Source organism: Neopsephotus bourkii, unplaced genomic scaffold (genome assembly GCF_033783945.1).
Source record: "Neopsephotus bourkii isolate Nb327-2 ecotype Australia unplaced genomic scaffold, CSIRO-AGI_Nbou_v1 NB_1358, whole genome shotgun sequence".
Lineage (NCBI taxonomy): Eukaryota > Metazoa > Chordata > Aves > Psittaciformes > Psittacidae > Neopsephotus > Neopsephotus bourkii.
Genome location: NW_026901837.1, coordinates 4666009 through 4693955, shown reverse-complemented (window position 1 = coordinate 4693955; position 27947 = coordinate 4666009). Strand labels below are relative to the sequence as shown.

The window sequence follows — 27947 nt, the reverse complement described above, 5'->3', positions numbered from 1 at the left end:
CACTCAAGAGAAAACTCTGGGAATAATAAACACTGGTGTGGATCCAAGGGAGCCTTTTATTATGGAAGAAAGAGACCCTTTGTGGGTTCATATATTCACAGGAAAGTCACCATTTCCAGTACTCACTAAAGAAACACGCCATATTTTCTTACCATTAGATCAGAGAGTCCATGGCTACATCTGAATTACTGAATAAAGTAGAGTGGGGACCTTCTAGTCAAGTAGCATAACACAGCCCAGGTCCACATGCTGAAGTTCTCTCCTTGTTTGCCCAGCAAATAGCAGTCGCATACAGACTGCTTTGTGGGAATACATCCTAACAGATGCTATGCTCTGAGCCATGCCTGGACATTGTCAGGAAAATCGCAATCTGTCAAAGAGCAAAATCAAGGCAGAAAATGAACCATCAGTCAGTATGGATGATTGGAAGACAGGACCTGAAACCATGTTTTGCCCTTCTTCATTTGGCTGAGGCAGATACAATCACAGACAATGCTCGGTACATGTTACTAGCATAGCACTCTTCTTTTGGGAAAAGCAAACATACCTACCCTGGGATGGCTGCACCACTATTGTTAGCTGGTGGCAGGGGAGGAATGGGGACCCGATTCTGCCCTCAGTTATGCAGATGCAGATCAGGAGCAGCTGCAATGAAACTGGTGGAACTGCTTGAATGTAATATGGGAGTAACTCATACTCAATGTGGATTGTCCTCCATTTTCAGTCCCATCTTGCACCCATACCAGCAGAAGGGTCTGAAGAAACAGAATTTGACCATGGGCTCCACAGTGCTTTCAGCACTGCAGCTGGTTCTTGTTTTTAAGAAATGCAATAATTAAATCCAGATGTAAGGGAGGGGGGGAATACATGTACCATGGACATAAAAGATTTCCAAGAGCTCAGCAAGATTCATATTAGATTGGACTTTTCAGCTTGAACTGGAACGAACACTGTCCCTTGTGCAAAAAAAAATCTAATAATTGTGAAGACATAATTGCTAATGCAGACCTAACATTTTGGCCTACTAATTATCTTCACCATTCAGAATCAGACAGTGGACGGAAATGTTCCTCACTCAATTGCCTACATAACGATTTCTCAGGGAGGGTATTTCCATTTTGTTCCAGACCTGTTTGTGCTTTGTGTGCAATTATTTTGTGCTCCCAGAACATTCAGCCATTTGAATCCCTCAATTAGCTCAACACTCTCACACTTCTTTTTATAAATACAATGTTGGCTCATGCCCTGGAACAACTAACCGAGCACTCCATTATCACTAGTAGGGCAAGGAGCAACAAAAATATATCAGAATAATTGAGAATGCCTAAGAAAACTTCTGAAATTGAAACAAGCAATCTGGATCACATTTTCCCCTCATCACCACTTCCATCATAGCATTGATTGTCAATACCTCATTTCTGGTTTAAACTGATGTAACTCGTGGTTTAAAATACTGTATCAAAATAGTGAGCATCAGCGCCTTCTGATTTTTTGTGATGAATTGAATAATGAGTGGAGAAAAATGTTGCTAAAAAATACCTAGGTTTCTTAGGACCCTGTATCTCACTTTCAAGAGGGGCTCTGACAGCAAGAATAGCAGAAGCACCCAAAACTGAGGTAGATGTTTTGAGGAACTGAGAAGTATGTCTGCTTAGATAGGGGTTAAACTGGTTCCCAGCAAACTTCAGCAAATACAGTACAACCCTGCCCATACAGCTGGTACCAGTGAAGTTGCACTGACCTGCACCTAACCTGTTACTGTTGGGTGAGTGGACTAGATGAAAGATCACTCATGGCTACAATGCAGACATACCCTTAGTTGAAGTATGAAGGTGATGATCTTTATGACTTGCTGAAGGACTTACACAGACAACTCTACACACACTCATTTTCATTGTTCATATTCACAGCCATTATGTAAAAAGTAATTCTGCTTAGACCTGAAAAACCAAGGAAGCTTTTGGGCAGACACTAATGGAGCAGCTACGACCACCCACCAATTGAGGGGCATCAGAGAATATAACATGCCTTACATCTGCATGGGTGGGGAGAAATATTGCCAAGACAGACACTGGAATAAGAATCTGTTTTCAATTTAGAAATTGTCTCCCTTCCACTGCATGTGGCATAATCATTCAGCTGAAATCCTTAGTCTGGTGGATACCAGCCCTACAGCTTGGTGTTAAGACTAAATAACTGAAAGAAATAAGCAGTACAAATAGTATTTCTGCTGTCTCGAAGTGGCTATGGTATGAAGGCTTTTCCTCCTAGGAGCTATTATCTAAGAAAATGTTTCCAAAGCAAACCAGATAAAATATTGTGTATAAGAATGGTAAAGACAACTGAGATTTCCATTTATGCTCATCTCAGCTTCTCAGAGATCTCTAAGATAAGATTTGATTTATGATTCATTTGTAAACCTAATTTTTAAAGCTTGTCATTACTCATCTCTTAAGATACACTGTTTTCTAAACAAGCAGCTTATCTGGCTGGATAGAAGTATCTAGCCACCCTTGAGAATGGAAGTTAACATGCAGATGAATCTCAGGATTGCTGGTTTTTGCTACCCAGGACTCCACAGCTATAACTGCAGAACTGCGCAGATGTGCGAGTTCAGGTCGCAGAAGCAGTATGGACATAGCACTGAGCCAGGGTTAAATAGTCACAGCCACCAGGAGGGCTATTTAGCAGTACTACTCAGACTAGTTTTAGCAGCTAGTGGAGGTATCACTGCACAGTGCTGCATCTGATATTGTAGAACTGCTGTTCATGTCATAGCTTACAGTAGGTACAGGAAGCAATGGTTAGCTCAGTGAAGAAAATAAATAACCCTTTATTCCAGGGCAACCCAGGAAAATGAGGAACAGGTAGATACAAAGGAAATCTAACCCTAGTTAGATCAGTACAATATAACAAGAAAACTCATAGCTCATAAAAAAGCAAGAAGGATCATACCGTTCTGATTCGCCCGAGTTCCACTTTTCCCACTTTTTGCAAAGATAAGTGTCTTCAAGAGCCACAGAATACATACAGTGCTGTAGAGGCAGCCTGGTGTATCTCAGGGTCTGACAGCCACCTCAGGGACAGCATTTGTAAATGCTAGCAGAAACAGGGTGTGGTACACAGTTTCTGAAGATATGACATGCTAGAGCCTTCTCAGCAGCTCTGAAACATTTCAAGAGTTAAGCATGGTAAGAGATCTAGGATCCAAAAATCCATGAATCTGCATGTATCTGACATAACACATGTGATACAGGGAGACTGCATAGGGTGAGCATGTGATGACTACGTGACAGGTTGCTCCTGAGGTCAACCTGTGAGTGTCTTGCCAGCTTTGCATAGTAAGGTAGAAGTTCCTCAGTGGAGGACAAGAATTTACACAAACATATCAAACAAAAACCATCCTCTTTAATTTTCTTTTTATTTTCCAGTCTTAGAGGGGCATCTTAATAGCTTTGTGTTTCTGATTCCTTATATTATTGCCCTGATAGTATTAAAAAGGTGACATAAATACTTACAATCTTTTGATTAATTTTGGTAAGCTCTTAAATCATCAAAAGTATTAAACTATATACACCAGGCACAGCCACACATTTAAGAAATAACAAGAAAATGCCCTTCTGAATGGAAGCTAGCTGGCTGCTGTGAGAGGCTATCAAAGCATGGCTGGCTGGCTAGCTGGCTGGCTGGTTGTGAGGCTGGTGAGATGTGCCTGTTGTCATTCCAGGAAATAATCAGTCCCTGGGAGACACAACAGTTCAATCATTTCTCATGTGACATAATAAATAAGTGGGCGAGATCGCATATATGTTTCTGCTTCCTCTAAGCTCTTCACCCAAAGCTCATCAAAGCTTTGATGCAAAGTAAATTTTATGAAGCTTTCCTTTTTCTTTTAGAAAATCTATTCTTTTCCTATGAATGCACTTTCTTTACTGAATAAGGATCATCACTTCTAGTTAACTCATCCTCTAGTACAAAATGCATTAAGAATTAAAACCAGGTCCTCACCTGCAGACAGGCACCCACTGCAGGCCATGGGTAGGACACAGGTAGGAATGCTGACAGCTTAAATACTGTAGGCAAAAAAACAAGCACAAGGGCAGGGAATGAAAGAACAAATTCAAGTTCAGCAGCATGTGTGTGTGGTCTGCTATGATGAGGTTGTGCACTGTGCTCTGGGGAGACCTGACTGTTGTAATTCTTGCGTTCCCCTGCCTCTCAGCCAAACCTAACTCCCCAGTATGTATGCATAGGAAATACTTTACTTTTATTTTCTCATTGCAGGAATGCCAAGAAGGATTTTACCGTACCAGCTCAGGAAAATGCTCTCCTTGCGACTGTAATGGTAATGCAAACAGATGCCTTGATGGATCTGGAATCTGTGTGGTAAGGAGTTCTTGTCTTCTCTGCTGGTCCCTCACTGAATAACAAGATCTTAATTCTTTTTCGTTTTTGTTTTTTTTTTATGATAACATGAACCCTTTCACCTTCTTTCACTCTTGCGTGAGGCTTTACATGAAGGAAATACTTCCCAGGCAAACCCAAGAAACCAGGGTCTGACTCTTCTATTAACACCAGTGCTCAGTTTCAATACACAGCAAAAGCACTGTCTGTACCACAGGGGCTTTTTGCTGAAGTGCAATCATAAGCATGGCCAAGATCAATACATTAATAAGATTATCCTGGCCAAATTTATTCTCACTTACTTAAATTATCTCTGTAGATTCAAAACGTTTCCTGCATGTAATATTTGTGAGGGTCAGTATGCTGGGGAAAACTTTTAGTCCATCAGAAATATGGAGTTTTGTATACCTCTGAAGAAATAATATATAAATTAAAACACATTTCATTCTCCCCTTTATGAATACAGTGCTGTATATCATATAAACAGTTTACAATGGTGACTGACTGTATACAAATACATTATCCATAGTAATTCTGCTGCATGGCAGCCTTCTGCTGTGAAGAAACCACATGAGAAGGTTGAAATAATACACCAAGGGAAGAGCATATTGAACTCCAAGGTAGTATTACGATTTTCCATATGCTCAGACTCAGTATCAGCTCATACAGAAAGCTTATGAGTTAGTATTAGTAGTTGATCACTTGTAGCTCCAGAGCAAACACCAGTACAGCAAAGTTAATCACAATTACTAGTTAGTAATCAGAGCAATAATACACTAAAAAAAGGATGGAAGCTGATAGCGTAATGTTTCTAATCCACATAGCAAAAGCTAGGTACTTGTGTGTTCTTGACAGGCTTGTAAAGCAGGAGTAGAGCTCAGAGCTCCTTGCTCTGCCATGTGTTACTTTTGACAAGTCATAAAACTTTGCCCTCAGTTTGCCTCTTTGTAAAATGGCCTGATAATATTCACATACTTTGCATCGTTGCAGCCTCTATCAAGTTTTCAGTAATACAAATACATAGAGTCATGCTCCATGGTGTTTTTCCTACCATTTTTATTTCTGTGAGAGGAAGACAGTGCAGCTGTTCAGCCAGTTATTATTATGGCTTCGCCAGTGTAGTGTGCTTAAGATTGGCTGGTTTCTGCAGAACACATATTGGCTTAGTATTTTTATATTAGATTTCTAAATGTGGTTCTACACTACCAGCCATTCCCAGCTATTCTCTTTCACATACACAAGGCTTTTGCTCATGGGATGGTTGACCCCTTAGTGTCCATGTCAAGAGGAAACTTCCAAGGGAAGACTTAGGAACAAGAGAGAGAGCTTGACAAATGTCTGCTTCTGAGGACTCTGGTGACCAGAGATATTCTGAAGTAAAATATATGAGGTAGGAAGTGACTATATCCTCAGTTTACGAACACAACAGAAGATTTGTTTCCTATCTTCTACAAAAATAAACTAAATAGTAAGGAGAAAAAAAAAAAAAGACCAAAAAAAAAACCCAAAACAAACAAACAAAAAAATACAATCAAAGTTGCTGTATCAGCAGGAAATAATCCAAAAGTATACGTGACTGGCTGATGTTTCTGCAGAATAATAAACCCTCAGAACTAGCCAGGTAGTAAAGAACAAAACTAAGAGCTAAACCCTAGTTTATTACTTGAGTTCAAATAAGCCATTTGATGGCTTATCTGAATGACTTACTAAGCTATTAACCTCAGGCCATTTACTTCTGAACAAAGAGTCAAAAATCCAAGTGAAATAAGTGAAATAAAAAGGGAAAGAGCCTGGTGCAAAGAAAGAGCAGAGTGAAACGGGATTTTGAAGGTTTCATAGCATACAACAAAACCAGAGACACCTATGGCTATTGCAGTAACAGGACATTTCTGAGCATTTGGAATTTTTCAGGGAAGGCTGGAAATTGGTAAACTGCAAAATACGACTGAGAAAGCCTTGGAGGAGAAAAGCTTAGGGAAAGAGAGATGTAACCTGAATTAGAGCAGGAAGCAGCATGTTAGATGAATGAATGAAAATAAGTGCAGAAAAGGAGACTTGATGTTTGATAACATGATTTGCATTAGAATCAGTGGACAAAGCAGCCTTCCTTAAGAAGCACAGGAATGGAACTGGGCAAAGCCTACTGTGGCTAATGCTGGGACAGGAAGGAGTAGGTACCTACATGGCTGGGAGTTTCTGCGATGGGATGGGACCACAGGATATCAGAGAGCTCATTATTTTCTCTGTCCCCACATTTTTAGGCAAACTACTCCAATAATTCCTGCAGGTAACCACCACACCTGATAGTAAGACAGAAGACTTTCTGCGTTCAGTTAGTTTTTAGTAGGTTGTTAGAAAAAAAACCCTGTATTAACCCCATATTACTGTTGTCATCCTCTGTTTCAATCAGTATAGAGCTGCTGTCTCCCTGCTTCTGAGATGCAACAGTGTTTTATCACTTATGGACTCTCCACTGACACCACATTATGTGAATCATGACTCACAGATGTTATAGAATGTGTTTAGCAAAAGACCTTTAGAAGAACTGATGTTCCCCAGGTTAAAAGTTTCTATGTTTGCATGTTTATTTACACTATGCAATAATTTAAACATGGGGAAAAGAATTTTTTTTTTAAGCCAAATCTTCTAACAATGAAGGAAAACTGTTGTCTTGAAAGTAGTAACAACATTGTGTTCAGTTGGTAGATAATTATTCTTTATAGCTTAAGTAATAACTAAGCCATAAGAACTGAATAAATGAACAAGGCAGTATGAAAATGAGAAAGTACTCTACTTCAGAAGAGATGACAATAAGGGTCCGACTCCATACAGTGCTCTAAGACCATCATATTATGCAAATCTCCCAAATCAATTTGGCAAATGTAGTTCCCACAGCATACAAATTAATGAAACTTTCATTGGCCTCTGCCCTGAATTTCAAGTCAAATAAAATTAAACCCCTATTAACGATGCCTTAGGGTAAAGTACTCACATCTTTAATTTCTGCTGACATAAGTATCTATCTTCGGGTTCTGTTTCAAAACTTCTTTCAGCTTATTCACAGACTGTAAATCAGATCCACAAGTCTTTAAAAGCTATTGAATGACACAATTAATGCATCAACAATCTCATTGGGTAACCAGACAGAAGAAATTATTGCAGACAGAGCCTTTCTTGCATAGATGTCCACATAAAACTGGTGCAGAAATTAATCATGCGGCCTTGTGATTAAAACTGAAGAGCCACTAGGTCCATTTTTCATAGTACAGAAAATCACCCAATTGCTAGAAGAGCAGCCAGCACACTGTAAGCTCAATTTATGAAATAATACAATAAAGATGTCAAATAATGCTTACTTTCAAAGACACTATCTTGTGATGCATGTAAGGCTAGTAGAGGAAGAAACACCATTTCTTTGTACAAATTTCAGACTTTGGACTTTTATTGTAACTTTATCAATCCTAGGTAAGAGAAGAAACGAAAGGTCATTTGCAGGGCCTTGATTTTGGAGACTTGCTTGGCATATGTGACATTAACTGGGTGAAACTGTAAAAGCATGCAACTGGCAATCTGCAGACAGAGTGATGTGCATTTCTTCTGCATAAAACCTGTCTGATTTTGCCCCTAATAACATATGAAGACATGAAGAAATTAAGGGAATGTTTTGCCTCCTTCACCATACACTAGGCTCTACCCCTCCAGCAACCTACAGCTGAGCTAGTTCTTTACAGCACTTCCACTGAGGGTTCAATATTTGAAAATTCAGACATGAGAGTAGGCTTCAAATGACTAGTCGGCTGAGTAGAATATCAGAGTGGCTGATATGGCCAACTCTGAAACAAGTGGCATATGAAGGTGAAATCTTATCTAGAACAATGAGCCCTGATATCATATGCAACTGGTACAATGGGCAGGGCTTTTCCATACTAAAAAAAAAATTTATTGCATACATTAGAAAAGTAAGTTGCTTGAGGTGGCTGCAATGTGCTATGGCAGTGATTCCAGATGAGCACAGTAAACAGGATTGAAAGGTTGAAAGGATTTAAAAAAGCTGACTATCCAGCCAAAGTTCTTGTTGGGCTGAGTTATCAGTGTCCTTTCTAATGAGGTTAGACCTTCATAAATGCATGAAAACATACACTCAAATAAGTAATCCTGAAAAAGCACTACAGCAGAAGGTGAAGGGTAAATTTGTTGGTGCATACCTAAGAATCCCTAAGTGCTTTTGTTATCATGACAGTCCCGTATATCTGATCAGTATGTATATAAGACATCCAATGACTACTCATAAATGAGTAAATAAATAAATAAATAAAACCTTTTTGGAAGAAGAAACACCAAAGCATCGTAACAGTGGAGAGGATAAATTCACTGGTATCCTTTCCAGCCTTTTATGGATTTTTTTACAATAGAGAGTATTGTCATGCAAGTGATTTGTGTTGAAACATTTGGGTTTACAGCTGAGTGGAAAGGTTGGAATGGATTTGGCAGTTCTGCCCAAGAGGATAATATGTTCCACATGACTGCCAAGGCAGGTCTGGAGAATTGCCAGTAGATCTACAACCATCCATCAAGCACGAGCAAAAAGCAGCGGGAAGCTAGCAAAACTTGCCAGTTTATTAGGTACTTCTGGCTTCATGAAGAGCCTTGCAGCCTACGGCTCACTGTTCCTTTCTATAAAACAGACTACATCTACCTATAGGTTAGAAGGCTAATCAGAACTACAATAATCTGGTGCTGAAAGTCAACCCTTGTCCTTTTAGCATGCAGCAGTTGTCAAAAGCATTACTTCTTTTAATAGACTCATTTTCTCTGATACAGACATTTCCCTCCCTCTTAGCTATGCTTAAACTTAATAGTTGTTGTCCTAACTGGCTTGCTGTTGAAAACTTGCAACACTGACCCCTAATTTTGTTTCTATTCCCCATGCAGCCTGTGTAAGAGGCACGTAGGAATTCTGACCAAGGCTGCAAGGAAGGGCTGCTGTGGCTCTCACGCCTGCTCAGCTGTGTTTCCCACAGTTAGCTAAGACAAGTGATGGATTGAGAAAGTAGAGGGCCAGGTTGCTTTGGCAAGACACCAGCTCCCACTTCACTCATTAATATAGGACAAGTTCTACAAACCAAAACTTTGACACAGAGGGAAGGGTATGTTGACCCAAACTGGATCAGGAATCAAGTTTTGTTGCTATTCTCATTATTTAAGGTTGACAGTTGTCTACTTTAGTAAAAGTTGCACAGTGATAAGTGTTTCTTTTTAGTGCCTCATTTCCTTCTTCCATTAGAAATTCTGAAAATTAACATTGTACCTCATCCACAGTGGCTGGAGAGAGCAGGCCTGAAATCATAAATCACAGAGAGGAAAAAGATAAAACATTAACATCTCCTGGCTTTCATTCTATTATGCTGAAGTACTTTTTTTACTGTTTATTATTTTGGGACAGCAATGAGCTCTGGCATGCTATATAGCTCTGTAACCAGCATTTCCCAAATTTGGGGAAATCTAAGTCTACATCGAGGTATTATGCCTCAGGCCAGCCTCCACTGGCCCAGCAATAAATACAGACAGACTGCACAACAATGTAAACCACTTGCATCTCTTTGCCTATGTAATGTATATATCCTTGTGTAATCTTTCTGCAGCAACAGTTGTTATAAGACTATCTCTCTGGAGAACAAGTAAGAAAAGAAACAAACCCAAAGCAAAACCCAGCAGTTCCTGCTATGATGTAACTATGACTGTTTTCAGCTGAAAATTCATATTCAGAATTCCTAACCAGGGTTTGAGGACACTTACAGATTTCACAGATAATATTTAAGAACCTAGGGTTTGGGGTTTTTGTTTTGTTGTACTAACTTCACCAGAGGTAGCAATGAGTATTAACTTTTGGTTGGCCCTGGAGAGTCTCCATACCATCCAGCAGTAGATGTCTAACACAGGTGCTCTGCACCACAGTGTGGAAGGTCCTGGTTTTTTTTTTTTTACTTTTAGAGGGTACTGTTAGTCATCTGATGAAACAGTTTCCCTAGAACTGCCTAAATGGCATGGGAAATGAAGCTGGTGCTTTTGAAGACCATCAGAAGGAGCTCTCTTAAAGTTCAGGATTCTAAATTAAGGTGGGTCAGATTCCCACCTCTCAGATTTTGAGTTATATTCATTCATGGAAAAGTATGTTTGTCTTGTGCTGGTAAACTTCTTCTAGTACCACTACCTCAAGAGAATCAACAAACTTTTCATTATTATTTTTGCACAAGTGTATTTACTGTGAAAAACTGCATCACATGAAGTGCTATGTGGTCTCAGAACAGAAATTCCAGCTTTATTTTTCCAAGCAGAGGAGTTCATGAGCTCAGCGCTGACAATCATTCTCAAGTAAACCCCCCACAGCATCTTTTTCTGTGCTTTTCATGTGTGTAAGGTATAGCTACAGTAAGGTCCAGGCAGAAATGCTCATCCTGATTGATGGTACTCAGTGAGAGACAAATAGTAAGACCAGTAAGGCATTTTCTAACATAGGAAAATATACTCCAGCCACTCTGCCATTTGACAAGCTGCTGCTGGTGTACCAATGGATGAATGATTATATACATCATATTCATACAGAATCCAGGCTGCTACTATATTCAATTACTTCCTCTGAAGCTGACATGTCCATTGATTGTTGCTTTATGAAAATAAAGGTTATATTAACATGGGCATATGGAAAGCATTGATCTTATAATTTTAACTTACTGTAATTTGAAACAGTTTACAAAAAGCAGAGCATCACAAAGCCTAGTTGTGATACTTCTACCTGCATAGTTATACCTGTTTCTGTGACCTTTACCACGTCTTGTTCTGTTCTGTACAAAGACAGAAAACAATTTTCTACTAAACTTCTGGTTTTGATGTCACTCCATATTTTCTAGAGATTTTTACTTCATTATTCCTTGTTTTTCAAAGGAAACCAAAACGAAAACTATAGATAGCATTTCTTATTTGAGAAAGTAGATATCAGTGTCAGTAAACATATTTCTAAAATTTTGTGAATACATTTGAATGAACCACTGAGGCAGTGAAGGATGTGAGCAATACCATAAATAGTCCGATTTATAACATCAACCATAAATGATGCCTTTCATTCTAACACCTGTATGAATACCAGGACCAAGAATAGATCTTGAAATTCTCACAGCAAGGTGCTTATTTAAAATTCAGTTTCACAAAAAATCACCACAAATGAAATTTCATTTTTAAATTCCTCATTATTTCTCCGTCAAAACTGATCCATTTAGAAGCAAAACACTTTTATTGTACTACCAATTCAGTGCCACCCAATGCTGAGATTCACCCATGAGCTTCAGGAAGGGTGTCCTCCCTGCCTTCAAAGGTTTCTCCCAGGCTTATTGATATCAGCAATCTTGTTGGAAATGCAAGCTAATGAAACGTAAAATATAGGGACACCTTTTTATCACTGTAAAAACATAATACTAAATAACCACAGGAGTTCCGACTTCTTAAATAAGATAAATCCACTTTTACGTAATCACTAACCAGAGAAAAACTATAAAAGTGTCTCAAGTACTCAGCTAACAGGGTCTTTAGGGTAAAGAGCATTTTAGCACTTCAGTTTAGAAGATGTAAAACACTACAGATTTAAGGAGCATCTTTTGCTGCCCTGCTCTGTTCATCATAGTAGTATCTGAGCTTTGGAAACCAATAACAGATTTACTCTGATAATACCCATGTGTTGTTTGGAGGGCTGAGGACACAAGAGATGAGTTGAATTGCTGAGAGCACAAAGAGTGTGATGAAGGATACTACTGAATGCAGCCCACCTGAGGCCTCTGACAGTGCTTCAGACTCAGAACTGCTCTTTGAGCGCTCAGTGCCTGCACACTCATCTCTCTCTTGTGGTACATTAACATCTCGTTTTCATTGAACAACGGCAAATGCAAACTATGTTTAAAACCACATTAGATTTCTAGGCCTTCTGGCTCACACCGTGAGCCTCACAGTTAGTGCACTCTGGCCAGTGAGGAGTGTGATATCTGGACATATCCGCAGCAGCTGCCTGTTACTCTGCCCTCATTTGTCCTCAGTTTCTCTGCTCTCAACAAGTTTCTCCCCTCCTCCTCCTCTCTATTCTAGTCAAGTTTTTCATATTCTCTCATTTTAGAGCATTTTAGTTAAAATAACTCTCTAGTTTTCTGTACTCTCTTCTTTACAGTAAATATTACTATGGAAAACCACCTAAAGGTGTAGAGATAAAGCTCTACAGCTACTAGTGTCTCATCTAAAGATCCATGGAAAAAGAAATTCCCTTTTTCCCTTTCCTCATCATATTCCATTTGCTGTAGAGATCTCTTGCCAAATCACAGCCTTGCAGAAATAAGTAATTGCGGTGCAATGGCTATAAAACATACAGCAAGACAAGCAAAGTCTTCTACAATCAAAAAAGGTCTGAACTAAACTTGTGAGTACTAGCTGGGGAATGAAATGGAATTAATAGATTTCAAATAAGGAAGATTGGCTAAAAAGAATCAGATGTGTTTTCACAAGGGTGAATATCCTTTAATAAAATAACACTTTGCAATGCAGATTGATGATATCTGGACACAGACTTAGGGAAAAAAAAAAAAACAAACAAACAAAAAAAAACAAACAAACAAAAAAAAAAACCAACCAAAATGTCAGCGTTGCCAGGACAGGATTCTGCCACTTATTCACAGTTACAATATCCAGATTTAGCAATGCCTGTGTAAGTGAGCCTTGACTATCTGTTCTCAATAAACGCATTTGTTGATCACATGCCTCTCTCCTCATTCTCTTCTTCAAAGAACACACCATGTATGGAGTTGAAAGTGAGTTTCAAATCTGCAAGGAGTGGCTCAGGTAAAACACTAGTAAGCTGAGCTCACCCAAACCCAACCTGGTACTGCTGAAGAAGTTCCAGCCACAGAGAAGCCAAGGTGCCCCTTGCCCCATGCTGATGAGGCCCCTCCTGCTGTGAGTGCTCCTGAAATCCCACTTCCAGGTTCCCTGTTGTTCCAGGGAATGCCAGCTGCTGACAGCACAGAAACCTCTGTGATGGGGTTAAATGACTGCTGGAAAATAAACCGCGGCACCACTCCCATTTCCCACCAACTGCATCAACTCTGAGCTCCCAGGCAGGGCTCAGCCAAAAGTCTCTGCAGCCCATATTGGGTCTCCAGTGGTGGCAACAGGAGATGCTGTCTGGGGAGGGCACCTAACCTGGCCCATTCCTGAAGTCTCCATTTCATACTCCACTAGCATACACAATCGCTTAATTAGGGTATGTTAGAGGGCACATACCTCCTGAGTCTTTTTAATACCCATTTATGAATCTGTTGCCCATGAATTTCCCCTTTTGTCACCACAAACACAGCCAGCTCCTGACAGCAACTTGCAGAAATTTCTTACCTTCTGTGTAGGGAAGCACCTTTTCAAGTCAGTGTCCCTCAGCTCCTGTATTGCAGGAATTGGGTGAGCTACTGTTCTGCATTCAGCTTATTCACTGATTTTGCAATTTTACATCACCCAAACACACCCTGCTGCCAGCCTTTCTCTCCCAGCTGAGCAGCTTTAGCATTTCTGGTCTCTCTTTGTAAGACACTGGTGAATAACAAACAAAACTGGTCTCAGAAACAGCTTCTCTCCTAGTTTCTCACCTAGGTGACACAGATAGTGACACTTCACCAGTCTGAAGAGTGACTGTTGCATCATGCTGTTTGCTTCTTAGCCTTTATCAGCTTTCAGTTCATATATGGACATTTCTTCAAGTCCCCTGACAATTTAGTTGGGTTTTCTGAAAATCCAGGTATGTTATATCTCCTGGTTCCACTTCATACACTTGCTTATTTGCACCATTATGCAGCAAGTTGGGAAAGCAGAAGCTCCTGAATCAGATTATGCTTAGCCATGTACTCGGAGATCTTCTTTCATCCTACCAGGGATGGAAATCATATCTATCAGTCTGCAGTTTCCCTGATCCACTGTTTGTAGGTCAGAAGAGGAATGAATCAAGCATACTAACCCAAAACAACAGCTAATATACACCGACAGAGTAGTTCTCCCCATATTTCCGCCATGGAGCTGACTCCTTGCTGCCTCAAGCCTCTCATAGCTGTTTGCATGTGTACTGTAACAGTACAAAGTGGTGTAGCTGCTGAGTTCTGATTTAGGAACATTGCAAAACTCATTGCACAGTTGCAAGAAAGGAAAGGACTTCTGCACCCTTCCTACTCCTCTTTTGGTAAGACATATAGATAGAATTTGGACGGTTGTGGGGTTTTGATGACAGCTTCTTGTTATTTTGCTGAAGTGAAAAGCGGGACAGGAGTTTGCAGGAGCCCTGCAGTGTGCAGGAGCATGGTTCACGCACTCAGCAACAGTCACTCACTGCCTTCACATGTGCCATGGGAAAAGCCCACATAATCTGTGGCATCTAAGTGTGTCTATTAGTAAACCAAAAGATGTAGCAGGACTTGTAAATTCTATTTATAATTGCTTACAACAAATCCTGACTTTATTAATCAAAAATATTATCTGAGAGGTGCAGTTTTGTACCTAGCATCATGAAATATTTTGGAACACATGCTCTGCAAGAATTACCACACCTTGATTTACTTCCATGGAACTCCAACAATATCAGCTGGTGGCTGATTTGCCTCAGCATGAAGAAGCATATTTCCTTATAAACATTAAATTGTACAGATGAAACTTGCTTATAAAGAGAGTGACATTGCACACTGTTGCCCTGTATCTTATAGAAAGGCCGCTTATAAAAGTCTCCTGCTTCTTCCCTCCATTAAGAGGACCTTCTTTAAGGCTGAGAACAAGGAGTAGTAATAACACATCCCTTCATGCTGTAACACTACAAATTCTCAGGAAAAAAGCATCAGAGACACTGGTGTATCACCCCTTGCAGGCAGATTTCCCCAATGCTCTTTTCCAGTCATCAAAGTCCAAGAAGCATCTATGATGAAATTTGTACCTATACTGAAATCTGCTGATAGTATTCACCAGCAGATATTCTTTGGTTTGCTTTCAGTGAAAGGAATCTTTTCTGCTAGCATATGCAATTCAAAACAGGGCTGCTAGCTACACCTGAATACCTCTGACATCTCTGACAACAGGCAGTAGAGCTTCTGCTTCAGCACCTGGCAGGCATTGTGTACCTGTTTTGTCCTGCACCGCACCTTGCTAACATTTGCTAGCTAGCCAGTGTGATAATTTATAGTATTTTTATTTGCAGCAGTGCTAGCTGATCTGCCTGCCTGTCAGTGCCTTGAACAGTCGGGGTCTGGCATCTGCCCCTATTCTGCTTGGCCACGTCTTCATCTAAATTATTTCATTCTGACTTCGGCAGCACCTCCGTTTAACTTCTACCACTCTTTCTCTGTTTCTACTGAAGGACTGCCAGAGAAACACAACAGGACAGCACTGCGACCAATGTCCAGATGGCTTTATTGGTGACGTTGTCAGAGGAGTCCCCACATTCTGCCAGCCCTGCCCCTGTCCCCTGCCAGCACTTGCCAAGTAAGTGAAGAGTCTTTGCTTCTCTTTGATTTGGGCTGGCTTTGCCCCTTTCCGAGGTGGGGTCAGCATTCCTTCCTGGATGCACGAGGCAAGGGCTTCAGTCCCTGACAACTGGGGGAAAATATGAGGACTACCAGCTGTTCACAAAACCACAGGAAACAGCATTTCATTTAGAAGGTGTAAAATATCCCTAAGTGCTCATATCAGTTCTTACCAAGAGGGAGCAGAAAATATTTGACCAAATTCAAGTCCACCCTCTTTTATGTACAAGAGATTATTCAGCTGTCTGATTACTCTTAAGAATCCCTTAAAGACCAATTCCCAGAGAAGATGGCATCAGGGATGTATATAGCTCAAACAGACAGAAAGATCAATCCATGACCTCTGGAGGATAAAACCAACCGTAAAAAAAAGCATAGCCTGGCACTCTCCTAAATCATCAGCAGATGGATCTGGTTAGTACAGTATCAGCTGAAAGGGCTGGAGGACCCTGTGAAAGCCATAGTGCCTCTTCAGCTGATGGCCAGCTACCTTTGAGTAAGAAACTCTGAAGCCTGACAGGAAAAGAAGACCAAGTCAAAGAGCTCCAGCTGTTACATATTTTGTGCCTTCAGAAGGAGCAAACAGCAACAAACCATGGCCAGTTACTAGAAACCTTTAGTGGTGTGTCAGTAGTGCACCTGAAAAGAATTATCAACTTCCTCTTGCTTGAGGTCCATCCCCTGGGAGAGAGGCATCTATGCAAATTCCACTTCAGTACACAGAGGAGATGCTAGTAAATAGTTGCCTCTGGGTTGAAGCTATTTTTTTAGTGAGCTACTTACTCCACTTGTGTTATTTCCCATTCTGCTTTCAGCAAGGCTTCTCAGCAAAGGGGAATTTCCTCACTGTGTTTGTTTACTGGTGCTATGGGATTACTCATACAGCCTTAAGGTGGGATGAGCTGCATTTTGCTCAACTGCTCAATGGCATGGGCTCAAAGTGGACACAGAGAAAACTAACTCTGGCCAATCTCTTGCAGATCACCTCTTGGCTTCCTCAGCAAGCTGCAGACATGTGAGGAGGGCTGTGGGGTGGAGAGCAGCTATTGTTGAAAAACTGCAGCTTTGCTTAGATTAGAGATAAAATCCTCTAGAGACGAGGGAAGAACCTGGCTTTGCTCAAATGTAGACAGGCTTAAGAGTGAGCGAACTCACATATGATGCTGACCACTTCCTCCAGTTTCAGTAGCGGCTCTAAATGATAGAAATAGAAATACAACAGTTGGAAGCAGCGATTTTTTCCTTAGCAAAGAAGTTGTGGGGGTTTCCTTCCAGCTGTTGGTCACACTTTAGTGTAAGGAGCTGTTCTCTCAATCACAACCTGGGCTACACATACCTGAGGCACTACCTCACAAGACCCAGTCTTTATTAAGCATGGTCAGTCAAGCAAGGTCTAGTCTGCCCTCCCTACTGTGTGACTTGACAGAGCATGGCTGGGTCTGCATTCACCCAGACTCCTGCCCAGTCCTGCAGCCCACCAGGCTCTGCAGCAGTGTCCCTGACATCAGGCACCCAGCCAGCCAGCCCAGCCAGGCTCGGTGTGGTGGGACCAGCAAGGACCTGAGCTAGAGGCTATCATCTCTGCCAGCACTATGGGAGATGGACGCAGAGGTCCTTGCTTCAGCATGCTCCCTAGCCCTTCTGCTAGAGGTTTAATGGCTTTCTTATTCCAGACCACTACAGATAAGGATGCCCCAAACACAAAAGGACAGCAGTGTGGGACAGGAAAGGGAGGACAAAAGTTTTAAGAAGCCTGAATGCAGATGCTTTAACATTAGCAGCAGTATAAGACTCAAACTTGATGATCCTCGTGGGTCCATCTCAGTATATTCCATGTTCTGCAATATGTAGCCCCCTCAAAAATACCTCAGCAAAAATCCACTTCAGTTTTTCAGGGGTTTCCCTCAGAAAAGTCCTGAAGGCAATAGTTAAAGGAATATCCAATCCCAATTTGTCTCATACCCATATTTAAATAATAAGCAGAAATTGCCTGTTCAGCTTCTCGCATGAGAAACTTGACCACAGCCATAGCCTTCAGCTGCAGCTGGAACAGGCAGATAATAATGATTGAGCAACATTCAGCCTTGCACAACTAAATTGAAAGAACAACTGTTCTTTATTTTTTCTTTTTTTCTCCATTAATCCTACTCCATTTATATTAAAACAAAACAGTAGCTCTACCAGAAAGCAGAGAAGTATTACAAGCCTTAAATAAAGAACATACAAAGGATGTTGGTTTGTACTCTGTTTTTACTTTGGAAATAGCCAGTGAATTCATAATAGGTGGACAAAGTGACCAAATCTGTGAAGTGACAGACTCACGAGATACATATTTTTTCTTGGAATTCATCTGTGTGTCTCTAGATTTTCTGACCAGAGTATCTTCATATCTGCTATTCTGGGAAGCTCTGGAATAACTTTTGGACATTACACATAAAGTCTGATATAATTTCTGTGGAACGAAAAAAGGAGTATAAGAATTGCTTCCCAGTCCAGCAGATATTACTTCCCAGTCCAGCAGATGTTACTTCTTTTCAAACCCGAGGGAATTATATGAACTTTTCTTCCCCAAAAAGCCACAAAAAATATAAAACTTCAGGAAGGCTTCAGTCTTATTTCATAACTTAAATCCACAATGTGATTTTTTCAACTACCTGAAGAAATTAGCCTCTGTAAAAGAAGCAGAAATCTGCCACACTGTTATGATTTTCTCAATATGTTGTCCCAAAAGCTTTACAGAAGTTAATTTGTGAGTTCTGTGAGAAGAGTCTCATTTCATGTTCTCTCTGGCTATACAAAATGTTTTGAGACAACAGACATCCAGACACAGATTTATTTGACCATGGTTTTGCAACCAGCTGAAAAATGCTGGAGGAAACTGAAATTATGCAGGAATTCTTGTCACCTTTCAATGCTGCTCCTTCCTGGAACAAGGTGAAAAAAAGCATGGATCCCACCTTTCCCATGGCTCCGAGCCGTTTGTCCTTCTGTATGAAAGAGACACAACCTGGCCACAGCTGTCCAACATTGTACAACTCGGGAACTGCATTTTAGCAACCACAGTCCTGCAGCTGGCAACTGCTGTCACTCACTACTCTGCTCGCATTCCAGTTCTGGCAAGAATTTACCCACACATATTGCAAACTAACTGGAAACATCTGTATGTCTTTTTCTTGCATATGTATTTAAGGCATGTCCGTCATACGTTTGAAGCATATACAATTTGCAATTTCCACATCTGCTGCTGCTGTTTCTTGGGTCTCATATTAAGTTAAACATTTGTTAAATTCTGAAAACATAAGAAATAAGGGAATCCATGATGTTGAATCATGGCAGGGAAAATTACATCCCAAGCTATTACTGCAATCAGTATCACTACTTGGCATGATGGTCTAAGAGGCCCCAGACTCGTTCCAGCTTACTCAGAGATATCAAAACAGCCTTGGTTACAGCAAATGAGGTCAGTTCTCACAACTCGGTACTTCCAGATTGATTTGAGAAAAACCATAGGATTTGCATAGGAAACTGCTGCACCCATTCCAGAATCTCAGTTCCTGAAGTGTTCATTGCAATATTTACATAAGCAGTATTTTAGCCCTTAGAATAAGACCCAGGATGCAATTAATTCTGCATGACATACACATTTATCCTAAGTCCCTTATCTAAAATATGTGTATCAAAACCTGTAGGTATATCTGAACTACACTGCAAGCAAACCTTATACGTATATATCTGTACTTATATAGCTCCATGGTACTAGATATGAATTAGTGCTTTCTACACCAATTTAAAAGACTAAAACAGAGGCATAATGTGAATAACATACAGAGCCCAAGAATATCTATTCACCAATGAGTAACTAAGAGCCACAGTTCACTCGGGCAGCAAATGGCCATAATGTAATAAAGAAATACTCCCAAGTGTTTGCCATTACATGCTATTCTAACTATTCATTCTAATGAAATTCCAGCTTTGCAGTCTCCTGTTACAGAAAAAGTGGGAGCGTGCGCTGTGTCTGCAAGGAAAACTATGCAGGACCCAACTGTGAAAGGTAAGAAACTAATAGGATGACTTGCTGGTCAACAATACTGAAGTCCAGAAGTCTCTGTAGAAATCTACCCATATGCGGGAGAAAGCTTGTGCATGTATTTCCATCAGGTTGAATCATGTCTCTTAAAGGATCTCATTCCCTACTAAAAACCATAAGAGTTTACCCATGTCAGGGTAAGACAGACATTTACATCTGATATATTTTGATTGAGTTCTTGGACTTTGTGTACCTTCATGTGGTAATCTTCCTAACAGGAATACAATTTAACAATCAAAATACAAAACACAAATCAGAAACAGCAGCTGAAGGGAAAAAAAACAACCACATATATGCCTCTTGCCATTCACGGCCCTAAAACACATAGCAGGCTTCTACCAAATACATTTTTTCAAAAGCAAAGAAGAAAATCCATCATCTGGTCAAATTCTTAATGAGCAGATGCAGCTTTTTTGGTTAAATTTTAAATGTACTTCACAGATGTAACTCAATAAACACCCAACCATAGGCCAGCGCTGCTTTTCAGCTTTCCCTTATGCCCGTAAACAATTTCCACTAAATATCCTCTAAATAACAAAGTAATCAAATAAATGGAGCTATACAGCAGAAATACAACTTAGTCTCCTATCTTGTAGAGCGCCATCTTGCTCGCTATGAACACACATGGATAATGTTTCAACAAATGTCAGAGGCCCGATTGTAATTTAGAAATTTTCCTTGAGTGGCCAGTAAATTAAAACAGCTCTAACACAAAGACTGAAGGGTACAGGATGCCTCAGACACCAGCTGATGCACACTGGCTGTTCAGGGTCGCTCCCTGAACACCTCATTTTGATTTTCTTTAAAGCTCCTGAAGTATTTAAGACTTCAGTCCCCTATCATTAATGGGCAAGTCTTGAATTCAAGCGATACTGAACATATATATCAGAGAAGGGAGAAAGGGAAGGCTTAAGGTGCAAAGAGAAATCAAGATGAAAAAGGTAAGATGAAGAAAAGAGCGAAGGCTTTTGCCCTTACAGATGATTCAAACACATCAGCATATTACCTCTGCATCTCTAACATGGTGACAGCAATAGCGAAAGCCCTTTAGACAGATGGACCAAAAATAAATAAAAAAAACAGCCCTTGCTTCCAGGCCTATGGTTGTATTCTTTTGTTCTTCCAAAATGTCAGATTTATACACAAAGGATAATGCAGACAATTAAAAGGTCAGTGAGGTTTCTTAATGGTTATTAAAATGTCAACCTAGACTACAAGCAATTCAAATCCTATGAAATAAATAGCAGATGCATAGTAACAGAAGAAAATAACATCAGCTTTGTTTTCTAATAGCCACTACACAAACTGACACACTGCATCTGTCTCAAAGAAGGCAAAGCTTTGTAGATGGGTTAGAAAAAGCTACAGAAAGAAATCAGCCTGTCCTGGTCATTATATTAAGTCCTTGACTAACTGCTGAGGTAGGTAGCAAGCAGCAACAAACAAGACTTTCCTACTGGTAAACTCCAGGTCCTACTCCCACTTGTGCCAGAAACATCAAAATACATTTTAAAGACTGAAGAGAAATGAGTTGCTTGTGCCTGTCCACTTCCTGAAGAGCAAGGTCTTGCCTTTGCATACTCTGCTGCTGGGCACTGCCACCACTCCCTACCCCCACTGACACCTACAATACCATTAGTATGCTGGGGGATCCTGAGCATTGCCCCTGTCCCTCCCCACAGCCCACATAGGTGCTTATCTCCCCAGGGAGGAAGGCTACATCCTGCTCACCGCTCTCCCTCCCAGCTCTCTGTAGTGGTTGGTGGTGGGCATCAAGGGGCAGTGAGATGCAGGACACCCCTCCATGCGGTGTGTGTGGGATCTCCAGAGCTGCACACCAGGAGGCAATCTACTCCACTTCCTCTGGCATTCATGTAGGAGGCTTTCCTGTGCTGCTCCAGGGGCTTGGCACAAACCTATCCAGTTTGTGTTTGCCAGAAAATGGTGTTGTGAAATCATGAAAGCCTTTGCTAGGACTGAGAAAAACAGCTTCCCACTATGAGATTTAGGAATGAATCATCTTGCTCGTGGACTTCAGCAGTAAGGCATTAAGGCAGCAGTGGATGAAATCTAGGTTTTGTTAATGCCCAAATGTTAAAAAAGGGAACTGAACTAATGATACTTTAGTGTCCACAGTGAATAAACATAAAAGGTTCTTTTGGTAATGCCAGGGAAGTGGAAGTTAATTTCTTACTCACCAATAATTACAGGAAGCAAACATAGCTACAGAATGAAACAAAGATAATTTAGCAGATTATTACGGGAGAGGAAATATTCGTTGTTAGCAACAAAGAGCCATTTATTGATACAACAGAATAAAAGATATTTACCCCAGGGCTCCTCTTTTTCAGGCCACAGGGGGCAGAGACGGAGCAATATGTTTCCATTCAGTTGCCTCTGCTCCTCTCATGCGCTACCAACTATTTAAAAGAGGCTCAGTGTATTCAGCCCTATGAGATACACTGAGTGGCAAAGGGAAGGAGAAACTGAAGGTGACACATTTATTTTCAGCTTTTAAAGTTTCTAACTGTTTGAGACAGCTACTTCGGATGAGGAGATACGGCTACTAAAAGTGAGTCAGATGGTCATAAAAAGCAGCACCTGTGAGGACGTGAGGAACCGTCAACTGTGTCTCTGGCAAGTGAGCTGAATGGTGTATTTCAGAGAAGAAGAAAAAAAAACACCTTGTCCTGCTCCTTGAGAGGGCAGACATTGTGGGCCTGGTAGAAATAGCATGCAGTCTTTGGCAGATGCTAGCTGAAAGCCAGAGCTGGGTAGTGGTAAGCAACATGCTGGTCTGGCCCCAGCACTGCTCAGTGGCTTCTGCGACTTGGCCACATTAGGCAGATGATCATTTGGGAAATACCTAACTACAGAAAATTAAAACCAACCCTTCAAAATGTTCACAGCTCAGAATAAATCGAATATTAAAAAAAAAAAAAAAAAAGAGAACCAGGAAATAAAACCCCAAACAACCACAGAAGGGGGGTTTCTTGATCAAACTTCACAAACATACTGAAATTCTGAAATTTGGGAAAGTACTGTAATTCCATATTGGCTGACATATTACAAAATCATAGCAAAACTTTTGGCATGACTGAATAGTAGCATTACCCATCACCGCCTGCTCAAGTTCCCATGGGAATGGGGACTGACTCCACCAAAGTCAATTAAATCACACTCTGCACTCAATGTCACATTCACAGTTCTTTGAGGAGTGCATAGAACTCCCAGTCACACTTTTGTTCTTCACATCTGGGTCACCCCTATGATAAGATCTGCACCAAAGATTCTGGCAGTGCTGCAAAGAGACAGAGTCTTTGTCATTGGCAAAATAAGGATTTGAGGCAGCCAAGTGTTTTATATTAAGATGCTTAAAAGTTTTTTTTCTGCGGGGTTCAGGACTGGAACATGAACAAAGCAGAACTGAGGAAATTACTTCATTAAAAAAAATAGATAAATCAGCAAATGTAGGAACAGATCAAAACTGGAAGCTCTTATCAGATCTCCCATATTCTTGTTATTCAGACATAGCAGAACCTGGATTTGACTATGTTCATATTTTAGGAGACAAGACCTTGCTCAGGTCCCCATCCAGAACCTGGTAAAATTAAACTAAACTGCCTGAGAGCTCACCCTTCCCACCCACAAACAGCAGAACAAGCAGCATCTTAAAACAGGACTTTATGGAAAGGAGAAAAGACAAGGACAACAGGGTGATAAAACCGGATGAAGTACAATAACTCCTCCTTACCTAGATCACTGCAACAACTATTCAATCCTCTGATTTCTTCAGCCAGCAATTCCTACACCAGCTAGTTATTCCCTTCCCTGCAGTAATCCTTCATTCCCAGCTAGGGAGGTATAAGTCTGTGCCCCAGGCTGTTGGGTCATAGATCATCCAGCCACCTTGCAGTGACACCATGAACAGCGTTCATTATCCCTAACCCCCCCAGTCCATCAGCCACTGTTCCATACTGCTCCAGCCACCAGCTCCTCCAGTGAAGCCTTCACTTCAAACTCGTGAGCTGCTCCATTCCCACTGTGGTGCCAGCCCTGCTTGCCTCACTAGTTGTTTCGTAAAAGTTCCTGTAGCTTGTAGGATTAAGCACTCTCCCTGATATTGGCAGAAAATCTTTTAACAGATACCCTCTCCTTTCTTTCCAAACAATGACACCAAATGTAGTACCTGAAGCCTTAGTCTAGGGCTACTGGTTACCCAGGAATGTTACATATCGCTCATTTATCTGGACTTTGAAAAATGACTACAGTTTCAGTATCTCATCCGTTTTAAGATGTAGCAAGTTTTCAGTTGACATGCTTCCCAAAAATGACAAGACAAAAAGCAATTTGGACCCATTTCAGACCTCCCCTGTGGTGTTTCTTGCCCTCCTTCCTCTCTTCCTCTGCAAAACCAACAGAGGAATCCTCTCCCTGGGCTGGTGGCTGCTCTCAGCCAGCAGGCTAACATCAAACAAATCTGGAAAATGGAAGCTGGTTCAGTGCCTGTTCCATTTTGCAAAAACCAGAAACCACCCCAAGTATAAAAAGTATTTATATAAACCTCTTCATATATAATAATATTAATAACACTTTGTTACATGTATTATAATTGAAATAAAGCCTCAACTTCCTCTGAGTTTCAGCATCATGAAATGGCAGTCTCTTATGCCAGTTTCCTATATGACACAATATAGCTGGTGAGATCCAAAGCTGAAAGAGACCAAAATAAACACTAGAGCTGCCTCTCTGCCAAGGTCATTCTGTCACAAGCTTTAAAACAATGGGGACCAAATCATTTTACTGTTAAAGACACACTGAAAACATAATGCAGACTGATGTGATTGAGATACCAGGAGTGTTCAAGAAGGGAGAAATATATAACTGTACAGATTAAGATAAGAGCACAAAACAGCCTCTGCAGAAATAATTTGCCCTCTGTCTGTTGGTAGCTGCCAATTGTCATCAATTCCTGGTGACATAAATAAGGTCAGAGAAAAAAGGGTATTGTGGATGGGAATGCCACCGCTCATCATCACTGGGCTTGCTCTTCCTTTCAGATGTGCCCCTGGTTACTATGGGAACCCTTTGCTAATTGGAAGCACTTGTAAAAAATGTGACTGCAGTGGCAACTCGGACCCAAACCTGATTTTTGAAGACTGTGATGAAGTGAGCGGCCAGTGCCGCAACTGCCTGCGCAACACCACCGGGTTCAACTGCGAACGATGCGCTCCGGGTTACTACGGGGATGCCAGATTCGCTAAAAACTGTACAGGTATTGTCTATGGTTTAGTGCAGCAGAGCTCAGCAAAACACAGCATGGTCTATGGATGACCCCTCAGAGATCAGAGATGCCTGATTCAGTCATCACACACTTATGGCCCTGGGGCCAGGCTGTGCTCCTGGCTATCTACCTGGCAGGATAACCTGGATTTCTGTTCAATTGAATCATCCCAGGCACTTGTGCTCTTTCCATTGCCCAGAAGGAAGTCTCAGACCCCAGACTCAAACATCTCAAATACCTGGGGAGGATGAATGTAGACACTGTTGTGCCCTGCATCTTATTTTAAATAAGGGCCTCTAATCTTTCTTTGGGCAGAAATTTCACTTTAAACACTGATGGTGCTTAAAGTCTGTCCTTCCTGTTCTGACCCAATCCCTGCTCAGTTTCTGCTGGTTTTCACACTGGTAATCTATTCTGTATTTCCCATGTGTCTGTGTAATCTTGCTGATTTCTGCATTTCCACACCAGAGATGACTATACTTCCAGGGTCTGGCAAAGTGCTACCCAGAGGATCTTACCAAAACATACCCACACAGAGGGATCACAGATGTTTACAACCTCTAATATACCTGTTCTCCTAATTTACATGGAGTTTGATTCAAAGAGGACTTTAGCCTCAAGTCCTTTGTCCTTGCTTTGGCTTTGGGAGACAAGATTTTTTCTGCTTTCAAAGCACTACAGAATAGCCACTGCTGAAGGCAAAATGCAGGTCTCAGAGCAAAGACCTTGGGGCTCCTTCCCAACGTCTTTGCCAGGGTCCTTCCCTAAGGACCACAACACAAATGGAGGAGACGATCACTCCTAGCTCTCAGCCTGACTCAAGGATAAGACACAGCCAAAGCATGCACCCAACCCGGGCCTCTGAAGTGCTCCAGGATCTCAAAGTACAGAAAGCTATAGGTCTCACAGCCTTAGCAATGTCTTGATCAAGCCTGTGCTCTTCTTGCAACTCACTGTACACTTGGAATTTGCTTTTTACTAACTTACTATAAAGTACTAAGGTGTGTTTGGGACTTGTTTGGAAGGTTGTGAGTATGCTCTGCAGTTAAATGCCCTTTGTGCTGCTGTTTCCATTGTGGGGTACCATGAATGATGCAACCAGTGGTCCCTTTTGGTTTTATACTCCTGTGAGCATCCATCTCCAGGATTTAATTCACATCACTAAGTCTCATGCTTAAATTCCATTTAGGCTGAACAGGGAGAGATGGTGCTCACACACAGTAATCCCCAAAGCCTATCCCAGGTATCCTCACCAGTCAAAAAGACATTGGCTTCATAGAACAGCATGTCCCAAAACTCATTTCCTGCCTGGATTTAGGCACCCAAGATATGCCTGAAATTCAACATCTTTGGGGTTTTGAGGTTGCAAAAGCAAACCTTATTTATGCATTTTGCTGTCTAATTCAGTTCAGCAGAGACGATTCAACTGCAAATCTCCTGTAAGGAATGACAGGATCTAGTCTGCGGCTCCTGAATGCCATGAGGCAGGAGAAATGCACCCAACACTTCAACTCAGCAAACCACAGTAATAGTGCCCTGGCAGTGGGCAAAAGCAGAACTTCAAATAGCTAAGAATAGCTTTGCCAGAAGTCTGAGGATTACAGGGCATTCCAAGTGTCTAAACAGATTATACAAGACATAATTTTGGAAGGCACCTCTGAACACAGAGTTTCTAAATTGAAGTCCAGCTTTCATAACTTCAGTATAGTTCTGGTTTGCACCCTTAAGGAATTGGAGGCAGAATGCCTTGGTATTATTTATGTTTCTGAGGTACAGTGTAAGTGGGATTTCATGGTGTACAGGACTTCCCTATACAGATTTTTCATGCAGACTATAAATCATCTTGGTAATTCTCTTCGTTAGCAGATTTCCTTGTCGTGTTTGATCTTTGCTAAAAATAAAAGTGCCTGGGCACTTGAATATGTTGTGAGAGGTGCAGCTTTGCTCTATTTAGGAGAGAATTTAATCTTGCAGTTGACTAGCTAATCCTGAATTTGAAGTATTGTGTTTCAGAGAATTATACAGCCCTTGTTTCATCTGTTGAACACCACAATGAGTTGTATTGGACATAGATTGTGTAGATGGCAAGCACCACTCAATACATCCATGATATCCAAACACTCAATGCATCCATGATATCCAAACTGTATGGGGGGTTTACAAGGCAAGTTTTGGAGCAATTAGGAACTCTTATTTAGAAAAATATTGATTCTGAAATAAGACAAATACTTTAAAAAAAAAGTTTTTTCTTTTAAATACAGAAAACAAAGTAATGTAAGAAATGAGAGTCTGTATACATGGTTTCCACAGAGCACCTCAAACAGTACATAGTACAAAAAATGCAAAAGAACTAAATGAGCAAACAGCTCAATTCTGCTATCATCTTTGTTTTTTCCTTCTTTTGAGCAAAAAATAAAAACGTGTGTAGCTGTGGACAGTAGTTTTCAGCTGCTTTTCAATGTATTTTTTAACCACATGTCCTTTAGTCACACTTTAAAGCTTTCCACAAATGCCCCTCGGAAGTAAAGGTAAATTTAGAAGCTTTCTCCAGCAGTAAGCCACAGTAATGTTGAAAGTCTTAATTCCGTAC

At 40.9% G+C, this 27947-nt stretch overlaps 1 protein-coding gene across 1 annotated transcript in view; it reads left to right on the top strand.

The window, feature by feature from the left end:
• LAMA4 (laminin subunit alpha 4) overlaps positions 1–27947 on the top strand; it is a 100752-nt gene that overhangs the window by 18984 nt on the left and 53821 nt on the right. Inside the window, exons 2-5 of the mRNA XM_061366845.1 lie at positions 4285–4386; positions 15821–15945; positions 19957–20037; positions 25134–25348. Of these exons, the coding sequence (XP_061222829.1) occupies positions 4285–4386; positions 15821–15945; positions 19957–20037; positions 25134–25348 (523 nt within the window). The remainder of the gene's footprint in view (positions 1–4284; positions 4387–15820; positions 15946–19956; positions 20038–25133; positions 25349–27947) is intronic.